Consider the following 26,690-nt stretch of genomic DNA (forward strand, 5'->3'; position numbering starts at 1 on the left):
CTTGAACTGCTGACCTCAAGTGATCCACCTGCCTTGGCCTCCCAAAGTGCTGGGATTACAGGTGTGAGCCACTGTGCCTGGCCGAGGGTATTTTTTCTTTTTCTTTTCTTCTCTTTCTTTCTTTCTTTTTTTTTTTAAGACTAGGTCTTTTTCTGTCATCCAGGCTGGAATGCCGTGGCTGAAACATGGCTCACTGCAGCCTCCACCTCCTGGGTTCAAGTGATTCTCCTGCCTCAGCCTCCTGAGTAGCTGGGATCACAGGTGTGTGCCACTACTCCTAACTAATTAAAAATTCTTTTTTTGTAGACATGGGGTCTTACTAAGTTGCCCAGGCTGGTCTCAAACTCCTGGCTTCAAATGATTCTCCCATCTCAGAATCTCAAAATGCTGGGATCACAGGGGTGAGGAACCTTGTCTGGCCAGAGTTTTGTTTTCTATTCTTTCCCACCAGCCCCCAAGAGCCCCGGGCTGTGAGGAAATGAAAAAGACACCTGTCCCACATTCAGGCCTGTGGCCCAAGCAAGCATGGTGGGGAAGGGAAGCAGGCTGGCTGCTGCATTCTGCTCGCGGCCTAACACTTGTTTTTCTTGACTGTAATTGCCATTCCAGAGATGCCCTCACTCTTCTAGCCGCTGAACAACTGTTGAGAACAAATTAATTATGCATCTTCTCAGTGTGTGTGATTAAGGGGCAGATGGAGGGAAGGGTTCTCTTCAGCTTTTCTGGCAACTGGGTTCTCAAATGGATGCTTTCCAGACCAAAGAGTACATGTCCTGGGCTCCTGTGGGCATCTGAGTTTGTCTGTGTGGTGGCAGGCTTGCTCACTGGCAGGCGGAGTCACAAGTTGCCAGTAATAATATTATTAATACCTTAAATTTGCAGCTCATTTGCTGTTTGCTGAGGGCTTGCACAGTCACATCAGCTCATTTTTTGGGATTTCAGGGATGCTGGAACAACTTTCTTTGCTTAATTCTTCCCTAAATCATTATTGATGCTTGTAATTCTACCATTAGAAAGTAATTCCTTTGGCTTAAACTCTGTTCTTTATTAAAATGCAAGTATCCTTGGCAGCTGCGTTGTATGTTTTATTCATTAAGCTTTCTTAGCCACTAGCAACTGCCCTCTCCAGATACCCCCATCTGCCACCTTCCTTTTAGCATGGGCTTCTCTGAAACAGAGCTTACATTTGGAAACTCTCCCATTTCATAGAAATCTGCTCTAGATTAGTTGCTCTGGCTGGAAAGAGACAGGTAAAGAAACTCCTGCCAGGATGTCAATGATTGATCATAATTTCTTTCTTTCTTTCTTTTTTTTTTTTTTTGGAGACAGAGTCTCACTCTGTTGCTCAGGCTGGAGTGCAGTGGTGTGATCTTGGCTTACTGCAACCTCTGCCTGGAGGTTCAAGCAATTGGGTTCAAGCAATTCTTGTGCTTCAACCTCCCAAATGGCTGGGACTACAGGCGCACACCACCATGCCCAGCTAATTATTTTTGTATTTTACTAGAGACAGGGTTTCACCATGTTGGCCAGGATGATCTTGATCTCCTGACCACGTGTTCCACCCACCTCGACCTCCCAAAGTGCTGGGATTACAGACATGAGCCACCGCGCCTGGCCTGATCATAATTTCTTATGTTACCACCTCTAGGGAATATTCTTATTTTACTGGAAACTTCTGGAAACAGTGCTTAATGCAAAGGAACCGGTGTCCCTTCATCCTATCATGTCAATGGCATTGGTCTTAGCTCTCCCCTCTGTTGGACTCCCTTAGAGAGGCAGCGTGGGGAGCAGGCCCTGTCAGGTCCACCAAGAGCAGACTCAGTCTGTGTAACTCAGATTGGGCGTTGGCCTGGAGTGTAGTTCATTGGGACAGGGGAGAAAGTGGAGCTGACCACATAGATGATGGTGTGACAGACTGTCCATCTTGCAGAAGGAAGACGGAGGCATAGAGACTACAATCTACTTGGAGTTGGGGCTAGAATTAAAATTTTGTCTTTAGAACCCCAGTAACAGTTGTAGGTTTTTAAGAGTCAGAAGACACCTTAGAAACATCTAGCTCTGGGAAAGCAAAGACATTTCATTTGCAAACTCCAGTTGATTAGTAGTGGTTGTCTGAGTGCAGGTTGGAAAATAGGCAAGTCATCACCTGGACTCACTGAGTGTGTGCTGTGGTTGATTAGTGATGTCTGATGTGTGCCACGGGCACAGTAACAGAGGAGAGGCACATATGCACTCACTTGCTATTCCTGACTCTGCTCAACTTTTCAATTTACAGATGAGCTGAGGCCCAAGAAGCTGAGATGATTTGTTCAGGATTGCATAAGTAGGGGCAGTAATTGGCAGAACTGTCCCAGAATCCAGGTCCCTTGGGTCTTGATTCAAAACTTTTTCTTCTGAATTATACTGGTATTCTAAGAGGTATTTCATTATGGTCTTGGAGTTGACTGCCGGGATTCAGATCCCAGCTCTGCCACTAATAAGTTGTGTGGCTTTAGCCAAGCCATTTAACCTTTCTGAGCCTTAACTTCATCTTTAAAAGAGAGGATAATAATTGTGCCTACCATATAGGATGGTTATGGAATTAAATGAGAAAATACATGTATAAAGGGTTCAGAGTAGGGCCTAACACATAGTAAATACTTAATCCATGATAGTAGCTCAATTAAAATGTTCCTTTTTTTTCTTCCTTTTTGTTGAGACTGGGTCTTGCTCTGTCACCTAGGCTGGCATGCAGTAGCGCAATCTCAGCTCCCTGCAACCTCCATCTCCCGGGTTCAAGCAGTTTTCCTGCCCCAGCCTCCTGAGTAGCTGGGACTACAGGCACATGCATCGCCACACCCAGCTAATTTTTGTATTTTTAGTAGAGATGGGGTTTCACCATGTTGGCCAGGTTGGTCTCGAACTCCTGGCCTCAAGCGATCTGCCCACCTTGGCCTCTCAAAGTGCTAGGATTACAAGCATGAGCCACCGTGCCCGGCCAAAATGTTCCTTTTTAAATTGCATTGTCTTTCTAGATTCTTGGTGGACACAAACACAGAATCGTACCCTGCTCACTCCCTCTGCAGTATCCCTCAGAGTTGCCCCTCAGAAATACCTGCTTTTCTTTCTTTTCCATGGTATGCTCTGGAATCATTTGGGTTTGAAGTGCTCCTGGAATTTGTAATTTCATAATGAAAAGTCCCACAGTACCAATAACCAGGTGTGAGATGGTGCTGGATCTGTAACTACCTGCGGCTCTGGGGCAGCTTTTGCTGTTGTACTTCACACTCTCCAGAAGTTCATTTTAGTTTGGGCATGTGATGCAGCCCTGGAGGCTTGGCTGTGGTTCCTCAAGGACCAGCTGCCACATGGGGCCTCTCTTGGCCATTTTGCTTAGTTGCTCCTCTGACGGGAACATCACTATAACATCTCCTTCCAACCATCTCTGCTTCTCTAAGCCAGTGTATCTTCTCCCACCCACCCTGAACCTCCTTCTTAGACTGGACCTCAATAGCCAGCTGGTACCACCCCCCTCTTCTCACAGCTGCCTCTCCTATAGGCTTAGAAACAGGGACTAGTCAGAGCCTAGACCTAAAGCTATGCTATGGTCCTCTCCCCATCTTAATCCAGCCATGCATGACCCTGGGGAGGACCCAGGGAAGCCTTGAGAAGTAGGAGGAGTCCATGACTGTCCTGGAAGCCAGGCCTGGCGTGATGGGGCTTTGAGCTGACCCCTGCATTCAGGACAGGAGTGTGGAGGGCTCTCTGGGTGTCTTGTGATGGGCAGGTGGCTCTTGTTGAGTGAATCATCTGTGATTCCACATCCTGACTGGTATTTGGGAAAAACCCCTGTTCTGGATCCTCCAACAGAGACCCTCTTGTGGTCTGCCCAGCTGATCCCTGCTGAGAAAGGGCGGAGTGGGGGCTGGTGGGAAGGAGGCCTTCCCACAGGGGAACGGTCAAGTCATTGTCCCTGACATTGGAAAGCTGTGTTGCTCTGGGTCTCTCATTGGGTCCCAGACTCGTTTCGTTGCAACCTGGTGATATCTAGGGTTGCTCCCCTGCTTTTTCTTCTGTGGACCCGAAGCGGAGAAGCTCATCATATCCATGGAGCTGCCTCATGGGCAGAAGCCCCGTCTTCTCCAAGAGAGGCTCAGACAAAAGGAGGATTTTGAGCCACGCTGGGGGAAAGAAACTCCTTGCTCTGCCCTTCATCCTGGGATTGTGGAAGGCAGTAACATCACTTGTGAGAGGGGAGAGGCGTGGCACGGAGAATGGGTCAGGTCAGGACTAGGAAGAGGTGAAGGGAGGCAGGCTTGGGTCCAGGCTGAGAGGATTTTTCGCAGGTGAAAAGGAGAGTGGTGTGGTGAGATTATGGAGATGCTATGCAAAGGCCTGGGGGCAGGGGATGGCACAGGAGAGAGCTGATAACTGTGGTTGGAGGGTAGAGAGCGAGGTGGGGAGTGTAAGAGATGAGGCCGCAGGACAGCTGGGCTGCATTGTATGGGCCTGTCAGGAGTTTAAACTTCATACCAGGCCGGGTGCTGTGGCCCACACCTGTAATCCCAGCACTTTGGGAGGCTGAGGTGGGTGGATCACTTGAGGTCAGGCATTCGAGATCAGCCTGGCCAACATGGCGAAACCCCATCTTTACTAAAAATACAAAAATTAGCTGGACGTGGTGGCAGGCGCCTGTAGTCCCAGCTACGCAGAAGACTGAGGCAAGAGAATTGCTTGAACCCAGGAGGTGGAGGTTGCAGTGAGCTGAGATCCTGCTACTGCCCTCCAGCCTGGGTGATGGAGTGGGACTGTCTCAAACAAACAAAAAACCCCACAAAAAACCCACTTCATACCAGGGCCAGTGAGGCGGTGAGGACCTTTGAAGGGTTATCGTTGAAGATTGTTTCCCTTTTCCCACTGTGGCCAGTGTGGTGCCCTTCCTGGCCCTGCCTTGTTGGGCTGCACAGTCCTCTAGTGTGGCCCAGTTGCTGTTGTCAGAGACCTCATGCTTCTGGGGCTTCCCTGGCTTCCTTCTCACAATGATTCCCAATCTGTTTCTATAACGAGGGCTTCCAGATCCTCCTGTGTGTTCATGAATTTGTTCCTAATCTCAGAGTTTGTTTTCTGGCTTACTGGAACAGCTCCTGGGAGCCCAGACGTGGCCAGAGCCATGGTGGCCGTGTGGCCTAACCCTGAGTCTTAGCTGGGGCTCAGCTGGGGACCAGGGTGGGTGGGTGTTGTGAGGAACCGGAGAGGGCAACAGTGAGGGCCCCATAGCGGATAGTGGCCACCTGGATGTTTTTCTTCTCTTTTAAAAATTTTTTAAAATAAATAGAGATGGGGTCTCATTATGCTGACCAGGCTGGTCTCGAACTCCTGGCCTCAAGCAGTCCTCCTATCTTGGCCTCCCAAAGTGCTCGGATTACAGGCATGAGCCACCGCACCCGCCCTGGATGTTTTTCTTCTAACTTACGAGGAACGTGTAATGGTGTGGATGGGCAGCAGAGTGTAGAGAAAGACAGATGTTTTGCAATTAGAGGGCAATGTTTCAAACCCTGAATCTACTATTTACTGGCTGAGTAAGCTTGGTAAAACCTCTAACTTTTTGGAGCCCAAGTTCTTGCATCTGTGCAATGAGGAGAATGATAGTACCTATCTCAAGGGCTCTTGCCTGGGTCAGGTGAGATAATATGTGTGAAAGACTTCATGCATTTTATTTTATTTATTTAATTATTTAAGATGGAGTTTTGCTGTGTGGCCCAGACTGGAGTACAGTGGTGCGATCTCGGGTCACTGCAGCCTCCACCTCCTGGGTTCAAATAATTCACCTATCTCAGCCTCCTTAGTAGCTGGGATTATTGGCACGTGCCACCATGCCTGGCTAATATTTTTATTTTTAATAGAGATAAGGTTTCGCCATGTTGGCCAGGGTGATCTCAAACTCCTGACCTCAGGTGATCCTCTCACCTCGGCCTCCAAAAGTGCTGGGATTACAAAGGCATGAGTCACCGTACCCGGCCTATTTACTTTTTTTGAGACAGTATCTTACTCTGTTGCCCAGGCTGGGGTGCAGTGGCGTAATTTTTTTTTTTTTGAGACGGAGTCTCACTCTGTCGCCCAGGCTGGAGTGCAGTGGCATGATCTCGGCTTACTGCAAGCTCCGCCTCCCAGATTCACGTCATTCTCCTGCCTCAGCTTCCTGAATAGCTGGGACTACAGGCGCCCGCTACCACGCCCGGCTAATTTCTTTTTGTATTTTTAGTAGAGACGGGGTTTCACCTTGTTAGCCAGGATGGTCTCCATCTCCTGACCTCGTCATCTGCCCGCCTCGGCCTCCCAAAGTGCTGGGATTACAGGCGTGAGCCACCGCGCCTGGCCACAGTGGCGTAATTATGGCTCACTGCAGCCTCAAACTCCTTGGCTCAGGGGATACTCTCATCTCTGGCTCCTGAGTAACTGGGACCAAAGGCATATGCCACCACGCCCAGCAATTTTTACATTTTTTGCAGAGACAGGGTCTCTCTATGTTGCTTAGGCTAGTCTTGAACTCTCAGCTTCAAGCAATCCTCCCGCCTTGGTCTTCCAATATGTTGGGATTATAGACATGAGCCACCTTGCCTGGCCAACTGGTACTCTCTAATTTACCTTTGATTCTTCTTTGCCCTATGAGTTCTTTAGAGCTGTGTTGTTTAGTTTTCTTTCTTTTTTTTGAGATAGGGCCTCGCTTTGTTGCCCAGGCTGGAGTGCAGTGACATGATGATGACTCACTACACCCTTGACCTCCTGGGCTCAAGCAGTACTCCCACCTTTCAGCCACTCAAGTAGCTGGGACTACAGGCATATGCCACCATGCCTGGCTAATTTGTCTTCATTTTTATTTTTTGTAAAGATGGGCTCTCATTATGTTGCCCAGGCTGGTCTCGAACTCCTGGCCTCAAGTGATCCTTCCACCTCAGCCTCCCTAAGTGCTAGGATTACAGGCATGAGCCACTGAGCCCGGCCTTGGTTTTCAAATATTTGGGAATTTTCCAGAGATTTTGTGGTTATTGATTTATACTTTGGTTCCATTGTGGTCAGTGAAAATATTTTATATATTTTGATCCTTTTAAATTTACTGAGATCTGCTTTATGACTCAGAATGTGGTCCGTCAGCTGCATGTGGTGGCTCATGCCCGTAATCCCAGTGCTTTGGAAGGCTGAGGCAGAAGGATCATTTGAGGCCAGGAGATTGAGACCAGCCTGGGCAACATAGTGAGATCCTGACTCAACAAAAAATTTTAAAAAATTACCTGGGTGTGGTGGTGTGTGCCTGTAGTCTCAGCTACTGGGGAGGCCAAAACAGAAAAGTCCCTTGAGGCCAAGAGTTCAAGGCTGCAGTAAACAATGATGGTGTCACTATACTTCAGCCTAGGAGACACAGTAAAACCTTGTCTCAAAAAACAAGCAGAAAGAATATGGTCTCTCTTGGCAAATGTTCCTCTTATACTTGAAAATAATGTATATTCTGCTGTTGTTGGACAGTGTTCTATAAATGCCAGTTCAGATTGGTTGATAGTGTTCAAGTCTTTTATATCCTTACTCATTTTCTATCTATTTGTTATATCATGTATTGAGAAGATATTGAAATCTCTGCCTATAATGTGGATTTTTCTGTTTCTCTTTGCAGTTCTATTAGTTTTTTTACTTCATGTATTTCGAAGCTGTGTTATTGGGTGCATAAATGTTTAGGATGGTATATCCTCTTGATGGATTGATCCCTTTATTGTTATGAAATGATTTTCTTTATCCCTGATAATATTCTTTTCTCTGAAATCAATTTTGTCTGCTATAAATATAGCTGTTTCAGCTTTCTTTTGATTAGCATTGGCATGATATGTCTTTTTTTTTTTTTTTTTTTTTTGAGACGGAGTCTTGCTCTGTTACCCAGGCTGGAGTGCAGTGGCGCGATATCTGCTCACTGCAAACTCCACCTCCTGGGTTCACGCCGTTCTCCTGCCTCAGCCTCCCGAGTGGCTGGGACTACAGGCGCCTGCCACCACGTCTGGCTAATTTTTTTTTTGTATTTTTAGTAGAGACGTGGTTTCACTGTGTTAGCCAGGATGGTCTCGATCTCCTGACCTTGTGATCCGCCTGCCTTGGCCTCCCAAAGTGCTGGGATTACAGGTGTGAGCCACCACACCCTGCCCGATATATCTTTTTTTATCCTTCTATTGGGTTGGTGCAAAAGTAATCAGTTTTTGCCATTACTTTTAATGAAGACAGCTATTACTTTTGCACCAACTCAGTACATTTAACCTATTTGTGTTTTTATATTTGAAGAGCATTTCTTTTGGGCAGCATACATTTGGGTCTTTTTTTTTTTTTTGAGACGGAGTCTTGCTGTGTCGCCCAGGCTGGAGTGCAGTGGCGCGATCTTGGCTCACTACAACTTCCGCCTCTTGGGTTCAAGCGATTCTTCTGCCTCAGCTTCCCGAGTAGCTGGGACTACAGGTGTGTGCCACCACGCCTGGCTAATTTTTGTATTTTCAGTAGAGACAGGGTTTCACCATATTGGCCAGGCTGGTCTCGAATTCCTGACCTCATGATCTGTCCACTTTGGCCTCCCAAAGTGCTGGGATTACAGGTGTGAGCCACTGTGCCCAGCCATATTTGGGTCTTTTTAAGAGTAGTTTGACAATCTCTTACTTTTAATTAGGGTGTTTAGGGATAATTGATAAAGTTGGATTTATGTCTTTGTTCTAGCTATTTGTTTTCTGTTTGTCCTATTTGTTCTTCATTCCTGTTTCCTTTATCACGCCTTCTTTTGGATCGGGTATTTTTCATGGTTGTATTTTACCTCCTTTGTTGGCTTATGAGTTATAATTCTTTTTGTTACTTTAATGATTGCTTTAGTTTATAGTATACATCTTGTCAGTCTATATTTATGGGATATTATAGTACTTCAAAGAGTATAAGAATCTTAAAATCGTATACTTTCATTTCTTCTGAAGTTTTATGCTATTGATGTAATACATGCTTTTATGTTATAAACACCATATTACATTGTTAATAATTTGGTTAAGCAATCATTTGTCTTTTAAAGAGATATAAGATATAAAAAAGTTCTTGTATATTTACTCATAAAGTTGCTATTTCTGGTCTCTCTGTTCCCTTATATAGATTCATATTTTTATCTGGTTTCATTTTTCTTCTGCCTGATGAAGGTTCTTTATTATTTATGTATTTATTTATTTAATTTTTTTTTTTTTGAGACAGAGTCTCGCTCTGTTTCCCAGGCTGGAGTGCAGTGGTGCAATCTCAGCTCACTGCAACCTCTGCCTCCCGGGTTCAAGTGATTCTTCTGCCTCAGCCTCCCGAGTAGCTGGGACTACGGGTGTGCGCCACCACGCCTGGCTAATTTTTGTATTCTTAGTAGAGGCGGGGTGTCCCCATATTGTTTAGGCTGGTCTCAAACTCCTGACCTCGTGATCCACCTGCCTTGGCCTCCCAAAGTGCTGGGATTACAGGCATGAGCCACCAAGCCTGGCCGGTTCTTTAACATCTCTTTTAGTGCAGGGACATGAAATCTATCAGTTTTCCTACATCTGCAAGAACTTTTATACCTTTACTTTTGAAAAATTTTCTTTGCTGGGTTTAGAATTCTTTGTTTTCAGAGATGTTGCTATACTAACTTCTGCTCATATTTCCAGTGAAAAATCTGCCATCATTCGTATCTTTATTCTTCTGTCTGTATCTTTTTTCTCTGTATAAATTGTTTTAAAATATTATGTAGCTTTCTTCATGTTTCTTGTGCTTAGGGCTTGTTGAGGTCCTTGAATTTATTAGTTTATACATTTAAAAAAATCAAATTTGAAAAATTTCAGCCATTATTAAAAAAAAAAAATATATATATATATTTCACTCCTCATCTCTTCTCCTTTGGGGACTTCAACTACATATTTACTAGGCTGCTTGAATTTGTTCCACAGTTCACTGATGTTCTTTTCAGTAAAAAAAAATTATTTTTACTTCTATGTGTTTCATTCTGAATAGTTTCTATTGCCAGGTTTTCAAGTTCACTAATCTTTTTTATATATATATATATTTTTTAGAGACAGGGTCTTGCTGTGTTGCCCAGGCTGGTCTCAAAATCTCTGGCTCAGGCAATCCATCGTCCACCTTGGCCTCCCAAAGTGCTGGGATTACAGGTGTGAGCCACCATGCCTGGCCTGATATTTTTTTCCCCCTGCAATGTCTAATCTGCCATTAATTGCATCTTGTGTGCTTTTCATCTCATGTATTAAATTTTTCATCTCTAAAAGTTTGATAGGGTTCTCTTTCTGTCTCTTTTATGTCATCCATGCCTCGGCTCACTGCAACCTCTGCCTCCTGGGCTCAAGCAATTGTCCTGCCTCTGCCTCCCAAGTAGCTGGGATTTCAGGTGCATGCCACCGTGTCTAGCTAATTGTTGTATTTTATGTAGAGATGGAGTTTTGCCATATTGCCCAGGCTGGTTTTGAACTCCCGAGCTCAGGTGATCTGCCTGTCTCGGCCTCTTAAAGTGCTGGGATTACAGGTGTGAGCCACCGTGCCTGGCATTGTGCTTTTATTTTTAGGGTGGTAGATATTTTTGTATTCTTATAAATATTGAGCTTTGTTCTGGGACATAGTTAAGTTACTTGAAGTAGTTTGCTTTTTTCAGATCTTGCTTTTAATATTTGTTAGATGGGAATGGAACAGTATTTGTTTTGGGATATATGCCATTGCTGATGCAAGGCCCTTCTGGGTATTGCCACAAATGTCCCATGAATTATGAGATTTTTTTCAGCTTGGCTGGTGGAAATAGGTCCTGTGTGAATGCTGGGTACTGTTAACCCTAAGCTTTTTGGGTTGTTCTTTTCCTGGACTGAGACAATTTTTGGATATGCATGTGCTGATCGGTACTCAGCCGTGTATGCGGTGGGGTCTCTGCAGGTCTTTAGTGTTCTTTCTTTGTACAGCTCTCTCCTCCTCACTGCTCTGTCCTTTGAACTCTTTCTGGACTCTCAGCTCTATCTCCTCAATTGAGGAGTCTTCTGGTCACTGCCTGGCTTCCCCGCCCTGCCACTTCAGCCTGGAAACTCCCAGTGCAGTGAACTGGGCTATTCATCGTGTTCACCTTGTCACCTTGTTTCTTTCTCATCTTTCAGGAATCACTGTTCTTCCTTGCCTAATGTCAAGTGTCTTGAACACCATTGTTTTATATATGCTGTCCAGTTTTTTCAGATGGGAAGATAATTTTAGCTCCTGTTTTGGAAGAAATGTCAAGGTTGACATCATGATTTATGGCCTGAAAAAGTCCAAGTTTAGCCTTGCCATTTCCTAAGATGGAGAAGACTGGGAATAACAGGTTTGGTGGTGGTGGGAGTGGTGGGAAAGTCAGGCTAAGTTTGAAGAGCCTGTTGGATATTGGAGTAATTGATGTTAGAGAGGCAGTTGTAATCAGCAAGCTCCAGTCAGAGGAGAGGTCTGGGAAGGAGATACACGTTTGTGTGTATCAATGTGCAGATGGTATTTACAGCCATGATACTGGATGAGATCCCCAAGGGAGTATAGTTAGAGTATTGGATTAATCCTGTTTTTTATTTTCTATATTTTCTGGTGCTTTGACATCTTGAAGTTTTGCTGGCATTGGAGGGACCGCTCCTCCCAGGGTTAACTAATTCTTAGAGATAGGTAGCAGCTCTCTTTGGAGTATGCTTTTTTTTTTTTTTTTTTTTTGAGATGGAGTCTCACTCTGTCATCCAGGCTGGAGTGTAGTGGTGTGATCTTGGTTCACTACAACCTCCGCCTCCTGGATTCAAGCGATTCTTGTGCCTCAGGCTCCTGAGTAGCTGAGATTGCAGGTGCCCTCCTCCACGCCCAGCTAATTTTTTAATATTTTTAGTAGAGGCGGGGTTTCACCGTGTTGGCCAAGCTGGTCTTGGACTCCTGACCTCAGGTGATCCACCTGCATTGGCTTCCCAAAGTGCTGGGATTACAGGCGTGAGCCACCCACTCACAGGAGTGTGCTTTTCATATGCAAATCAAAAAATTCAGAGCCCATACCTCACAACCACCTACTTTATTAGGCTCTTGAACTCTGGACTACTATTCTCCTGCCTTAATTGCCCCATCATTAGGTAGTAGACAAGTAGGGACAGCTCCCATGCCAACTAACCAGTCCTAATCCTGTTTACCCTGCCTTGACCTTTCCTTCGCATGGAATAGCAGCAAAGGCTCTTGTCCACATTTTCCTGCTTTCCCCCTCTGCCTTTGACTTTGGTGCTTCTTTCCCCACGTGGCCTGGCATGGCATGCCATCATGCTGTCTATTTCTAGAGACTTGTGAGTAAAGGCTTCTGCTTTCATGGTAATCATTTCTGTGTTTGTGTGTCTTACCACACGTGATTGAAACAAATGCCAATCCCCTTGTAGTAAGTATAGAAACACCAGCCCTGGCTAAATGGATACCTCATTTAATCTTCATAGCAGCCCTATGAGGTGTAAGTACTATTATTATCTTACTTTTATAGATGAGAAGACTGAAGTAGGGAAAGGTTATGTAACTTGCCCAAGTCCACCAGCTTCTATGTGGTGAAATTGGGATGTAGCCTGAGACACTCTGAAGTCCTGTGTTCTTAACTACAGAACTATCCCATGTGTGGTCAGGGTGGGGTTCAGTCTGAGGTTAAACTCTTTTAATATGTTTACAAACTGCAACTCGTTTTTTCCCCTAAGACATGATGAGCTTTACTTTGCTGACTAAATGACAACATAAAGATTAGCATCTAGAAAAGAGACCTTGTGGACAGTGTGGGCCTGATTTCTTGGGGATGAGGGGTTACAATTTCATTTTTCTGATGGACAGTACACATGTGTGCCATGAGACCCTGCCAAATTAGGAAAGAGATGCTGGAGTCTCTCTCATCAAAGCTGGTCCAGCCTGTGTGGCAGAATCTTGTCCATTTAGAGCTGAAAAACATAATCAGCTGGACTTTCCATTTTCAGAAGATGCTGAAAAGGGATGATAAAAAAATTTCCCCCATTATCATAATATTTATTATTCATAAGAAATTTGGGAAATACAGGTCAGGTGTAGTGGCTCATGCCTGTAATCCCAACACTTTGGGAGGCCAGGGCGGGTGGATCACTTGAGCTCAGGAGTTCGATACCAGCCTGGGAAACATGGTGAAATCCCTTCTCTACTAAAAATACAAAAATTAGCCGGGCGTGGTGGCGGGCCCCTGTAATCCCAGCTACTCAGGAGGCTGAGGCAGGAGAATCACTTGAACCCGGGAAGCAGAGGCTACAGTGAGCCGAGATCACGCCATTGCACTCCAGCCTGGGTGACAGAGCGAGATTCTGTGTCCAGAAAAAAGAAATTTGGGAAACACAGAAAAACCTATATAGAAGAAAAAAATACTCTTATAATTTCACAGCCCAGAGATACCACTGTTAATGTTTCATTCCTTTAGGGCTTAAGTTTCTGACTAGAAGAATTAATCAAAGGTCAGTTTGGGGTCTGTCACCTTCTCTTTCCATGTCTGCCTGTCTTTCTGTGTGTGGGGTGTGTATGTATGACTGTCTGATGGTCTCTTTCCACTCCGTCACTTACACACCCCTAAGCCCCATTGGAGATATTGCCCAGTTCTGAAGGGGAGTCCCATGGATTCATTCTGACATTGATACCTTTCTGCCTAGCTTGGGGACTAGGGCCCCTGCTCTTGGGGCTTTAGATGTGGGTAAAGGATTGCCCTCCTTGGGCTTTGACTCCATCTGGCCTAATCAATAACTAATCAACACTGAGTTGATCTTATTAGCTCTTCACTGCCTCCCTCCCAAACCCCAAACCAAGCTGGCTATGACAATGCTTTTAATTAATATAAGGCAGATTAAAACTCATTACATAATCCTAGCACTTCGGGAGGCCACGGTGAGTGGATTACTTGAGGTCAGGGGTTCAAGACCAGCCTGGCCATCATGGTGAAACCTCATCTCTGCTAAAAATACAAAAATTATCCGGCATGGTGGTATGCGCCTGTAATTAGTTACTCAGGAGGCTGAGGTAGGAGAATCGCTTGTATCTGGGAGATGGAGGTTGCAGTGAGCTGAGACTGCACCATTGCACTCCAGCCTGGGTGTCTCAAAAGAAAAAAAAAGTCTAGCAAAGCTTGAAGTGGACAGGCCCCTGTGGGCCTAAGGATGGCCTGCTAGTGCCTGGAGTCTGAGGCAGCCCCTCTGCTGTGTCAGGAGGTGGGCGGATGGGCTCTCTGGCTGCTGGGTTGAGGGTGTTCAGGGCTGCAGCAGTCTCTTCTGAGCAGCAGCGATCTGGGCGTGGTGGCTCATGATGGTAATCCCAGCACTTTGGGAGGCCGAGGCGGGTGGATTGCTTGAGCCTGGGAGATGGAGACTCCTGTCTCCATGGTTATGTGAAATACAGAGCTATGATTATGCCACTGTACTTCACTCTGGGAGACACAGTGAGACCCTTTCTCAAAAAAAGTTGTGCAAATTTATGGGGTACATGGGAAATTCTTACACATTTATAATGTGTGGTGATTAAGTCAGGGTATTTAGGGTAGCTATCACCTGAGTACAATACAGTTTTCTAAATGTAGTCATTCTCCTCCGCTATCAAACATTGAATTTATCTCTTCAGGTTTACTTTATGTTTGTACCCTTTAATCCACTTCTCTTCCTCCTCCGCCTCCCCACCACCCATACTGCCTGGTTTGTTATCTGTTTTTCCACTCTCTACCTCCAATATCACATGTTCTCTCCTATATGTGGGAGCTAAAACAAAAACAAAAAAACCTCTTCTTAATTTCTAAATTTCCTGTGTGGTTCACTTGGCAACGAATTATACAGGATCTTTGAACGCTTCTTCCATCTTTGTTGTCAACTGTTATTTAACTCCTCGCATGATTTTATGGCCCCCAATATGTGTTAATTACATCAGCGTCCTACGTGGCACTGAAGAGTATAAGTCCATCCTCATGGTTCACTCTCTTGGTTGACTGAGTTGGGAGAAGGCAGGTACTAGGTCCCCACAGGGTACTGGGGTCCCTTGTCTTCTGCATGTGCCCATGGCCCCATCCTGCCTCAGAGGCTTTAGCTCCTAGAAGGTAGGACCTTCATAGTACCAAGGCCCTCAGCTGGGCAGGGGGGATGACTGTGGATATGCAACCTGGGGGCAGATGGGGCCACCTCCCAACTCTGGAAGGACCGGTGAGCATCCGGATGTGAATTAAGGCTACTCTGTCCTAGACAACCTGCCCAGATGCCTTCTCCATGTGCCTCATCCCCCCACTACAGTGACTCCTCCAGTTAATAGGAGACCCCTGCTAAAGTTTGCTGCACCAAAGAGCCCTAGATTTTGGGGTGTTTTCTAGACCTTCCTTTGATATTTATTAGTGATTTCTTTCTTTCTTTTTTTTTTTTTTGAGACAGAGTCTCGCTCTGTTGCCCAGGCTAGAGTGCAGTGGTATGATCTCGGCTCACTGCAACCTCTGCCTCCTGGGTCCAAGCAATTCTCTGCCTCAGCCTCCCAAGTAGCTGGGATTACAGGTGCCCGCCACCATGCCTGGATAATTTTTTTTTGTATTTTTTGTAGAGATGGGGTTTCACCATCTTGGCCAGGCTGGTCTTGAACTCCTGACCTCATGATCCACCTGCCTCGGCCTCCCAAAGTGTTGGGATTACAGGCGTGAGCCGCCGCACCCGGCCTAGTGATTTCTTTAGCAACAAAATGACTGAGTTTGTCTTCTTTAAAGATACCAAAACTTGCTTCCCTGAGGTGCTGTGAAGATTAAAAGATACCATACATTTGACCATGTTTTATAAAACGTAGCAATCCAAACAAACAAAGCATAATTGGTATGTCTGAGGGGTGGGTGGCAAATACTTTAACTCTGTGTTCCTTGAATGAATCATTAGTAGGTTAGACTTGGTTAAAAGCCTTGAATGCTTATTTCTAGGGAGTGGGACCCAGACTAGGCAAGTTTTGATGAAGAGGAGGAGATAGGAAGCACTGGGCCATGTTTGAAGGGCGGCCTCTGTATGAGGTTGGAGTTGACTGCCCCATGTACCAGGAAGGTGGACATCAAGGGAGAAGGGGTGTGTGTGTGTGTGTGTGTGTGTGTGTGCGCGCGCGTGCACGTGTGCGCGCATGTGCCTGTACCTGCCCTGGGCATTGTGGGTTAATGAGGGTTTTCAAGCAGAGCAGGAAGGTGAAGGGAACAAGGTGTAGGGAACGGTCTGCACTCACACCTCTCTGGCCCTGGCCCGTCTTCCTGCAGGTGCACCTTCGCTCTGCCAGGCGTCTCTGTGAGCTCTGCTGTGCCAACCGGGGCACCTTCATCAAGGTGGGCCAGCACCTGGGGGCTCTGGACTACCTGTTGCCAGAGGAGTACACCAGCACGCTGAAGGTACTGCACAGCCAGGCTCCACAGAGCAGCATGCAAGAGATCCGCCAGGTCATCCGAGAAGATCTGGGCAAGGAGGTACCCACCTTTGCAGGCGGGATGGGCCTGGGTTGGGATGCTTCAGAAAAGGCCCCGGCCGAATTCTTGCAGCCTCGGCCAGGGTGCTGGGGATCCACCAGTGACACAAAATCAAATGTCAGAGCCACTCTCAGTGCTGAAATCAAAGAGGTTAGAAGGAATCTCAGTGGCCCTCAGTGAAACATACCAGTTCAACCATATGAAATAGTTCATATGAGACTGTTATTGACCTGAAACCTATATATGATTCATATGGTTCAACCTAATAATATCTGTCACTTACTGAAGGTTTAAGGCCTTATTGAAGCTTTATCCTCAGCAGGGCTTTGAAGCCCCATCCCATCTGGTTTCAACTTACCTGTCGATAAGTTGGTGGGGCAGAGTGACACTGTGGTTTAGACTCCAGAGCCAAGAGCTTGGACCTTGCACAAATGATTGATCTTGGCACCTCACTTTCCTTATCTGTAGCCCACCACATAAGGTTGCTGTGCAGATTACATGGGATAATCAATAGAAGGTGCTTAGTATAGTGCCTGATGTAGAGCAAGTGCTCAACAAATATTAGCTATTATTTGTATAGTAATGGTGTTCTATACTATTATGGTTGTTATTTCCCCACGCTCTGGTCCCATTGTGCTACCTGTCTCAAACTCGCTGTGTTCTCTTAGTCCTCAGTGCTTGTGCCGTGGTCTACCATCTGCCTAGTGTCTTTGCTTCATTCTCTACTTGTCAAGTGACTTCAGGCCATCTGCCTCTCTGTTCACCCAGCTAGCAAATCCCAGGCAGGGTGCTAGGTGCTGGGTTTCCCATCCAAACCCCAGCTCTTCTAGGAAGTCTTCTGTGACCCTCCCTTGACCGATCTTATCCCTCCTTTGGGCTCTGCAGAACTTTGCTCCCTGCACTTGTGCAACTTGTGGCTTGATTAGTTGTGTCTAAGGATTTCCCTGCAAGTCATAGTCTTTGAGGATGAAGACTACGACAGTCCTTTTACTCTGTATTTACAGCTCTGGAACAGTACCTAGCAGGTGCCCTGGGTCTGCTTAAAGAGCCAATGGATGAACTAGAAATAGCGTCGTTAGGCTACTTGGCACAGGGCCAGGAGAGTAGGGCAGAGGTTTGGTAAAGACCAGTGGTTCCCTTTTTACAGGGAGCTGGCACTGACTATTGGTCCCTTAATGTGGAGCTGGCCCCAGGTACGCAGCATCCATCCAAAGGTGTCCCACTTCTCAGTGATATCCTGGCCTGGAGCAGGGGTTGGATCACATAGGAGGTGAACATAGAAACGTCTCTGACTCCTCTGCCTCTGAGGAACATGTCCTCCAAAGGAAGAGACATTGAGTGAAAGGTAAACCCGAACTGTGGCTGGAGTCAGGGAGCAGGCTGCAAGATGGGAGGAGCAGGGTCAGGAGAGAGGGACCCCAGGCAGGGGGAACTGAATTGGCATAGTGCCGACCCACACATGGCTTTGCCTCTTGCCAAGACTCTTGGCCCCCAGCTTCTAACAGCACAAGATTCACCCCCAAATTAAAACTTAAATAAATCACGGTAATAACAGTGTGAAGTGCATCATTGCTGGCGTGTGGCAGCTCTCTGGGGGTGGAAACAAGGAGCAAGAGGCAGCAGGTTAACCCTTGGAGGCCGACTTGTCTGGAGAGCTGGGGAGGGAGGTGGGACAAGGGCAGGTCAGTGGCTGTCCCCAAGCCAGGGTGGAGTGAGGGAAGTTAGGAGTGTCAGCAGTCATGGTGGCCCACCCAGCTGGCTAAAGAATGTTTGGGGTTGGAGGACGTCGCCTGCTCTTCAGGGCCCCTTCTCCAGTCCCCTCCACCCACTGCCGATTAGCCCTGAGCACAGTGGCTGTGTGGCTCCTGCCCCACAATGCTTCTTTAGCCCCCTGAGGAAATGGGCTACTGTCCATGTCATGGTTCTGAGGGGTGTCCCTCACAGCTGGGGAGCTTCTTCAGAGCCCTCTGGGTTCTTACCAGGGCCCCACAGGCACACACTCCGTCTTCCCAGCCCTATTCCTCCTCCTCCCCCGGGGAAGATGGCATTTGTTCCCTGGTGACACACTTTCCCAGTGTGTGGGTGGAGGGAGGGGAGCGGGACCGTGTGGGAAGAAGGGTGGATGCGTGTGGGGGTGTGAGGGCGGAGGAATGTCACTCACTTGGCATTTCCAGCCTCCTCCAGCCCCTCCCATGACACTTCTCGGGGAGCAGTCTCGCCCCCAGGATGCTTGAGTGGGCCCCACTCATCCTCAGCTCCATGCCAGCCCCAAGACCTTCTGCAGAAAGCTCCATTTCATCCCTGGCTTAAAAGAGGCTGTCAGTCATGCCTCACCACCTTCCTAGGTCCCAGTCCTTGGATAGGCTTGAGGTTACCTTGAGCTCAGAGATTCTATAAGTGCTCCTAAAGCTCAGACTGTAGAGAGTGGTGGTGTGGTGAGGGAGGCGCTTGGATGGTCAACAGCAGTGTTAGAGGTCACTATGTCCTCAGACCCATCCCTGTTGCAGGCAGGTGGGGCCCAGCCCTGTGGGGCGTTCCCAGCATAGATGTGGGGGTAAGATTGAGGGTGCAGTACTTCTGGACCCCACGGTTCATATTCATTTCTGAACCAGTCAGAATTTCTTCATATCAGCTGGCACCATCAGTGCAGAGATGAGGGCACTTAAAGGGGCACCATCCTTGCATAGCATTGGCCCAGGCAGGGAGTGTGCTGGGGGCCACATTGCTAAGGGAGGGCCGGTGACAAGCAATGGGATGAGACCTCACGTCCTCTAATTCCCAGGCTGGCAATTCGTCCCCTACATAACAGCTTCTGTTTGGCAGGAAAAAAAGCAGTTGTGTATGTCTGTGTGTGTATCTTGGAAGTTTCTCAGCTAGTATTACCAGAAAGAAGCTTACTTTTTTTTCCTTTATTTGGATGTTAGGCTTATATCCTGAAAGACAGGTTCCAGGAAGCAATCAGGAGCCCAGCCTCTGGGAGGTGGGGTTGTTTCTGCCTCCTCAAAAGTGACCTGGTTCTGGACTGGGTCAGGGGTGGTCCCAGCCTTGGTCCCCTTGACTGCCCTTGGGGCTGTGGGTCCAGATGCAGTGCTGACCTTGGCCAGCAGATGGCGCCTGAGCTTGCAAGTCAGGGATGGTTGTAAAGACCTGGCCCTTCCCTTTGGTGGGGGATCCCTGACCAGGTGGATGAGACTGGGGCTCTTTCTGCTCTTGGGCATGGTTCATGCTGTTGAAGGAACGCAGGCTGACATCTCTACACCCTGAATGGGCGTGCACAGCCTCAGCCACGAGGCTGTTGACCACCCTGGGTGCCTCAGCCCTTGACTCCGTGTTGGAGGACGTGGCATTGGAGTTAGGAGTTCTCTGATGCTCTGCAGTCTCTGATGGCCGGTGATTCTGTGCTTCAGCACCTTTTCCTTCATTCCTTCTCTCTCCTGCTGGTCTACGCGGTTGGCATTTAGTGAAAAAGGACAGTGCCGGACACTTGGGTGTAGCCAGGGATGGGTACGACCTCATTCCAGTCCTCACAGTCCAGGGTCTTGGGAGGTTCACTCATCATGGTAATACCTGGCCACATAGTGCCCAATGAGCTTGCAGAGGAGAGAGAGGTTGCCTTGGGCAGACGGAGGCTTTCTGAAGCAGGTGGCCTCTGACCCAGCCCCTTAGAGATGGATGGAATTGGAGGAGGTGGATGTTGGAGGAAGTGATTACTGATTAATAAGCTGGGCTCAGCCGAGGTTCAGGGACAGGAAAGCATAAAGCACGGAGGTGAACAGTGAAGTCTTGTTGATTACAATGTGGCATTCAGCCGGTGAATAGTGGAGCAGAGGTTGTAGGATTGGGGCTGAGGTCACATTATGAAGGGCCTAGAATGTTCTTTTCAGACTGTAAGCCTGAGGGAGAGGAGGACTTGGGGAGGGACCTGATCAAAAGAAGGATGAAGAGACTGAGATATATGGAGTGGGGTGGGGCATGTGGTCAGGTGGTTGAAGGAATTTGCCTAATAGGCTGAATTTTTAGTAATGTATGAGATGAGGTCATCTTTGAAAGGTGGAGGAAGATATAGATGGGGAGGTTTGAAGTGGGTGGGAAGCTTGGGGATAGAGTTATCGTGGGAATTAAGGGATGATCTTTGAATTGTCAGCCACACTGTGCTGTTATCTTTGGTCATGCACACACATACACATATGCACACACACACACACACACACACATATCTATACCTGCCCCCATGACATACAGACAAGTCAGATCGTGTTACAGACTATTTCAAGAAATGGTCCAAGCCGTGCGTGGTGGCTCATGCCTGTAATCCCAGCACTTTGGGAGGCTGAGGTGGGCAGATCACTTGAGGTTAGGAGTTCGAGACCAGCCTGGCCAACATGGGGAAACCCTGTCTCTACTAAAAATAGAAAAATTAGCTGGGTGTGGTGGTGGGTGCCTGTCATCCAAGCTACTTGGAAGGTTGAGGCAGGAGAATCACTTGAACCCGGGAGGTGGAGGTTGCAGTGAGCCGAGATCAGGCTACTGGACTCCAGCCTGGGCAAGAGAGTGACACTCTTGTCTCAAAAAAAAAAAAAAAAAAAAAGGAAATGGTCCAGTTCTGTCCTAGAATATAGTTATATCAGTTAAGATTCTGTCTGCCTCTGAAATCCCATGAGAAACTGAAGGAAATGAGGCCAGCTGCTGGCATGGAGCACAGAAATACCTCTGTTAGGGGCAATGATTATATTGGTGTCTGGGTGGTGTGGTTTGGCTTTTGTACTCTGAAATTTGTTTTTATCAGTTTTTCACCCCTTGGTCTTTCCTCCCAGGGGACCTTATTTTACAGCTCCCCATAGTACGTAGGGACAAGTGTATGTTGCAAGTGCTCTGTGTTCTTGATGCACCATCTGACTGGAGTTTCAATGGGAATGAAGGAGAGAGAAGGTGCAGGGGTACCGTTGTGCAACAGGTAGAATAATTCATATCCAGTTGTTTTGTAAGAGCCTGTGGGTGCAGTGGGAGGGCGGCTTGTCTTGTTTGCTCAAGGTTTAAGCAAATGTTCAGAAAAGAGATAAAGAAGCCTTTCCTCCAAGAATATAAACTGTTTATCCAGCTTGGTGGTGGTGGCGGCAGAGAGAAGGCACTGTAGGCGCAAGGACCAGCATGAACAAGGCAGAAGTGGAGAGATGAGGCAGGAGAAGGCCTGCCTGGGCAAGGGGCACACAGCACCTCTGCTGTCCCATGGAGAACTTGATGGGAGGGGGTAAAAGGCGTCCTCTTTTTACATCTCTTCCTCCAGGCTATGGCACGTTGGCCAGGGCTGGGCTGGATTTCATTCCTGTGTAACTCAGGGCTCTCTAGAGAAACAGAACCAATAGGATATGAATGTGTGTGTGTGTGTGTATGTGTGTTTGTGCGTGCATGTGTGCTTGTGTGTGTGTATGTAGAGCTAGAGAGAGAGAGAGAGAGAGAGACCGACTGATGTTAAGGAATTGGCTGATGTGGGTTATAGAGGCTGGGAAGTCCAAAATCTGCAGAGTGGCCCAGCAGGCTGGAGACCCAGGAAGAACCGATGGTGCAGTTCAAGTCTGAAGGCTGTTTGAAGGTTACCTGCTGGCAGAATTCCTTCTTGCTTGGGGAAGGTCAGTCTATGTTCTATTCAGGCCCTTATCTGACTGCATGAGGCCCACCCATGCTATGGAGAGTAATCTGTTTTATTCAAAGTCCACTAATATAACTGTAAATCTTGGCTGGGCACAGTGGCTCATGCCTGTAATCCCAGCACTTTGGGAGGCTGAGATGGGAGGATTGCTTTCATACAGGAGTTCGAGACAAACCTGGGCAATATAGGGAGACCCCATGTCTGTTAAAAAAAAAAAAGTTAAAAAAATTGAATTAAAAAAACAAACAAACTGTAAATGTCACCTAAAAATACCCTCACACAGCTGAGTGCGATGGCTTATGCCTGTAATCCCAGCACTTTGGGAGGCTGAGGCAGGAAGATCACGTGAGGTCAGGAGTTCGAGACCAGCCTGGGCAACATGGTGAAACCTCTGTCTCTACTAAAAAAAATACAAAATTTAGCCAAGTGTGGTGGTGCACACCTGTAATCCCAGCTACTCAGGAGAGTGAAGCAGGAGAATCCCTTGAACCCGGGAGGTGGAGGTTGCAGTGAGGCAAGATCACTCCACTGCACTCCAGCCTGGGTGACAGAGTGACACCCTGTATCAAAACAAAAACAAAACCCCTCACAGAAACATCCAGAGTAATGCTTGGCCCAGTATCTGGGTGCCGTGGCCCAGCCAGGTTGACATGTAAAATTAGCCATCATAATTCCCTATGTGGCCCTCAGCCAGGATTGTACATGTGTGCCCTCGGTCTGCTTTCACTCGGCCTGGAGCTTCATAGCGAGCCTTGGCGGTAGGCAGGAGCCAAACTGCCTGTTGGTATATTGGCTTTGTGGCCTTGGGCATGTTACTTACCATCTCTGTCCTGTCCCTCCATTTCCCGATCTCTAAAATTGGAATCATAACACTACCTGCCACCTAGGCTTGCTGTAGGGATGGATTGAGTTAATGATTGTGGAGCACCTAGCGCAAGCTTGCTGCAGGGCGAGGGGCAGTAAACGTTAATAATTATTTCTGTGTATTGTGCTGTGTGCTTTATATGAGCAGGTACTGGGGTTCTGAGAGACTCGTAAATGGCAGAGTTCCGTCTTTACCTGGGCTTTCTGATAACTGGTACAGCTCTCTGTTCCATATTCAGTCATATGTTGCTTAATGATGGTGATATGTTCTGAGAAATGCATCATTAGGCGATTTTGTTGCTGTGTGAACATCATAGAGTACTTACACAAACCTAGATGGGATAGCCTACAATATACTTTGGGTATATGGTATAGCCTGTTCTTTTCAGAATGTGAGACTGAGGGAGGCTTGAATCTAGGCAACTGTAACACAATGGTGAGTATTTATCTATCTAAACATAGAAAAGGTTCAGTAAAAATATGGTATTACTAATATAATGGATCACTTTTGTATATGTGGTCCGTTGTTGACCGAAATGTTGTTATGCGGCACATGACTGTACTGTTTTGCTAGAATAATCCTCCTTTCTTTTCCTCTTCCTGATCAGTACCCAGCACTCCATCTGGTCAGCCTCTTCCCTGCTACTTTTAGAAATCCCCACAGGCTCCCTAAGGAGCAGCCCGGGTTTCCAGGGCTCTGTCTCCCACTTTGGGGGGTTACCTGGGGGCAGCTCAGCTGGTTAGGGTTAATTGCTGCAGTTTCCCAAGGCCCTTTGGCAGCTCTCCTCTGGATTAGGGACTCTGACGTATGTGCTCTTGGTCTCCAGGCAGGGCTAATTCCATGGATGAGGGGTGAGAGGAGATGGAAGTCTGGCCAGATTGCCAACGAGGAGTCACAGGTGCCCGCAGTCATGGAGTTGGTGGCTGTGCTGTATTTAGGACCCACTCACCTAACCCTCTTTACTTGTAAGGTGGCAGCCAGATTCAGCTTCCCTTACAGTGTCCTGGTGGGGCCGGGTGTGGGCTATATCCAGGGCTGAGCATGCCCTGAGCTGGACTAGGAGTAGAGAAGTGGTTAGAGCAGAAGCAGGGCAGGAGAGCCCCTCCTACCCTGGGGTCTGACTCCACCTGTGCCTGTAGCCCCCGCAGGGGAGAGATGCCTCCAGGCTCTCATATTATTTGCTTCTTTCCAGCACTGATCCAACTTCTCCCTATCCTCCTCTTATTTACTCATGTGCATTTATTGAGCACCTCCTCTGTGCCAGGTACTGCACCAGCCCCTGGGGTTCCTGCCCCCTGGAGTGCCCTGACTGTGCCCCTTGGAGTGGCATTCTCCCATGCTGGCAGGGTCCAGCTGAGGTCAGCTCACCCTCCACCAGCACAGGCTGCATCACGGGCCCAAAGCTACCTGGAAACCTTCGGCGGTCTGTAGACTTGCTTCTCCCGGTCCTGAGCACCACCTTTGTTTGTTCAGGCATCTGGTTTGTCTCCCCAGACTGTCCCCAAGAAGGCTACCAAATGAATATTCTGGGAATGGAACAGAAGGATCTGGTGGCCATGAAGCCATGTACAGGAGGACTGGGGGCCAGGGAGTGGGATCGCCTCCTCCTGGCTGGGCCTCATCCTGCCTTCCCAGCAGCTCTCAATAAAAAATACATTTGTATTAAAAACATAATGAAGAAGAAAAAAACCCATTTCCCCCCAGTAATGCTGACATCAAAAGAAGATTTTTATCAATTATGAGAGAGAGATTTCGGCCATAAAATTGCAATTTAACTAGTGGGAGATGGATGGCAGGAAGCATTGCTGTCAGCGCGGACGGATGGCCTGCCGTTAGTCACTGCGGGAGAGGCAAGGCAATGGTTGAGGTAGCCCTGGCTTGTGCTTCCTGCTGATGCCCCATCTGGCCCGACCTTCTCCCTGTGACCACTGCCTCCTGCAGGCCTGTCCCCTGTCTGTGCCCTGCTCCCGGCCTGTGTCCTGCACCTTGAATCCTGGTGTCACCATGTTCTATGTCATCCTGGGTAAGTTTTGTGATTTTGCTGAGCCTTGGTTTCCTCATGTTTAAACAGGGATGATAAGAGAGCCTTCACATGAATAGGGCTGTGGTGAGGATTGAATGCTATAACCCAGCCAAAGTGCACCGCCTGGTGAATGGTAAATGCCAGTTCACTGTCAGCTGTGCTTGTTACATGTAGAGTTGTTGCGAGAGCGAAATTTGGCAGTTAAGACCAGCACCCTCATCTTGTATCCAGCACCTTGCCTGGTGCCTCGATCTTCCTGAGGTTTAATAAATACTGGCTCTGTTTGTTCACCTGCGTTGTTCAGTGGCAAGTGCTTTGGACAAAAGTCATCTGGGAGAATCGCTCACGGGTTGTGAGGGCTTATAAATCATTTAGTGTGACCCCCACATTTCACAGGTGAGGAAACTGAGGCTCAGAGAGGGGCAGTCACTTGCTTAATGACACAACTGGTTGGTGGTAGAAACAGGACTAGAACCCAGGTCTCCTGATTCCTTATCCAGTGCTCTTTCTCCTGGACTATTCCGTTTCAGATGGAAGCTCAGTGCCCAGAAGAGAAGGCAGCACTCAATTGAGCAATCGGGCTGGCCTTGCTGTCAGAGCCACCCACTGGGCCTCCGCAGCTTTCATCGTCCTTGGGACCTTGTGGTTTCCTGTGAACTTTGAGGAAGCCGTATTTTCCTAAGTCCAGGATCCTATGGTTCTTTCTGTCCTTCTGCCAGTCTTTTGTCTTGCCAGTGGTTTGGGGTGATTAGACTAATGTGCTCACCAGTTCACTCTCGGTCCACAGGCTGCACGTGGGGTGCCTCCCCTTTGTTGGGATCTAGTGCGCAGGGTCTTGCCCAAGCCCTCTGATCAGCTGGTGTGTCTGGACTGTTCCATACCCACTTCCTGCAGATAAAAGGCCTCAGCCCATGGTGGCCCCATTCACTAACCCTGGGAAGGTTGGGACTCACCACTTGTTGGTTTGCTTACCTAGAGAATACAGATTTGTAGAGCAACTGCTATTCTCTTACCCATGTGCCACTGCGGTGGGGGATATACAGAATGTTAAAGCTGTGCCCCTCCCTCCAAAGCCAAGCAGGCAGAACTGTGCACAGAGGGAGTAATTAAAGAACAATTAAGCCCTCAGCTGTGGGGCTGATGGATGGGAAGTTCAGGGGAAGTTCAGAGGCGGGTTCCTGGTGGTGGGGGTTTGGGCTTTGAACTGGTCCTTGAAGGATGAGTAAGATTTGAGGAGAGGAATTCTGAGGGCACACAGGGTTGGCAGTTGGTGGTGAGTGATGACCACAGGTAATTCAGTGCCCAGAGAGCCGACAAGCTGGCCTGGAGTGGCAGGGAGCTTGTTGGACGGCGTATTGGTTTTCTGGGGCTAGCCACAAACCTGTGGCTTAAACAACAAATGTATTGTCTCACAGTTCTGGAGACCAGAGGTCTGAGATCAAGGTATCAGCAGGGTGGGTTCCTTCTGAGGCCACGAGGGAGGATCTGTTCCAGGCCTCAGCCCTAGCTTCCAGGGGGTTTGCTGGCAATCCCTGCTGTTCCTTGGTTTGGAGATGCATCTCCCCAATCTCTGCCTGCATCTTCACATGGTATCCTCTTTATGTGGGTGTCTGGCTCTGTGTCCAAATTTCCCCTTTTTATAAGGACACAGTCATGTTGGATTACGATTGTGCTA

The 26,690-nt window shown here is 47.7% G+C and overlaps 1 protein-coding gene across 5 annotated transcripts in view; it reads left to right on the forward strand.

Moving 5' to 3' along the window:
* ADCK1 (aarF domain containing kinase 1) overlaps positions 1-26,690 on the forward strand; it is a 135,442-nt gene that overhangs the window by 44,093 nt on the left and 64,659 nt on the right. For 3 of the 5 annotated variants that reach the window (XM_054447557.2, XM_054447558.2, XM_054447556.2), the window contains exon 4: positions 16,277-16,480. The exons of the other annotated variants lie outside the window; for them this stretch is intronic. In XM_054447557.2, coding sequence (XP_054303532.1) covers positions 16,277-16,480 — 204 coding nt within the window. The remainder of the gene's footprint in view (positions 1-16,276; positions 16,481-26,690) is intronic. 5 annotated transcript variants of the gene reach the window in all.

The sequence above is a fragment of the Pongo pygmaeus genome, chromosome 15 (assembly GCF_028885625.2).
Source record: "Pongo pygmaeus isolate AG05252 chromosome 15, NHGRI_mPonPyg2-v2.0_pri, whole genome shotgun sequence".
Taxonomy (NCBI): domain Eukaryota; kingdom Metazoa; phylum Chordata; class Mammalia; order Primates; family Hominidae; genus Pongo; species Pongo pygmaeus.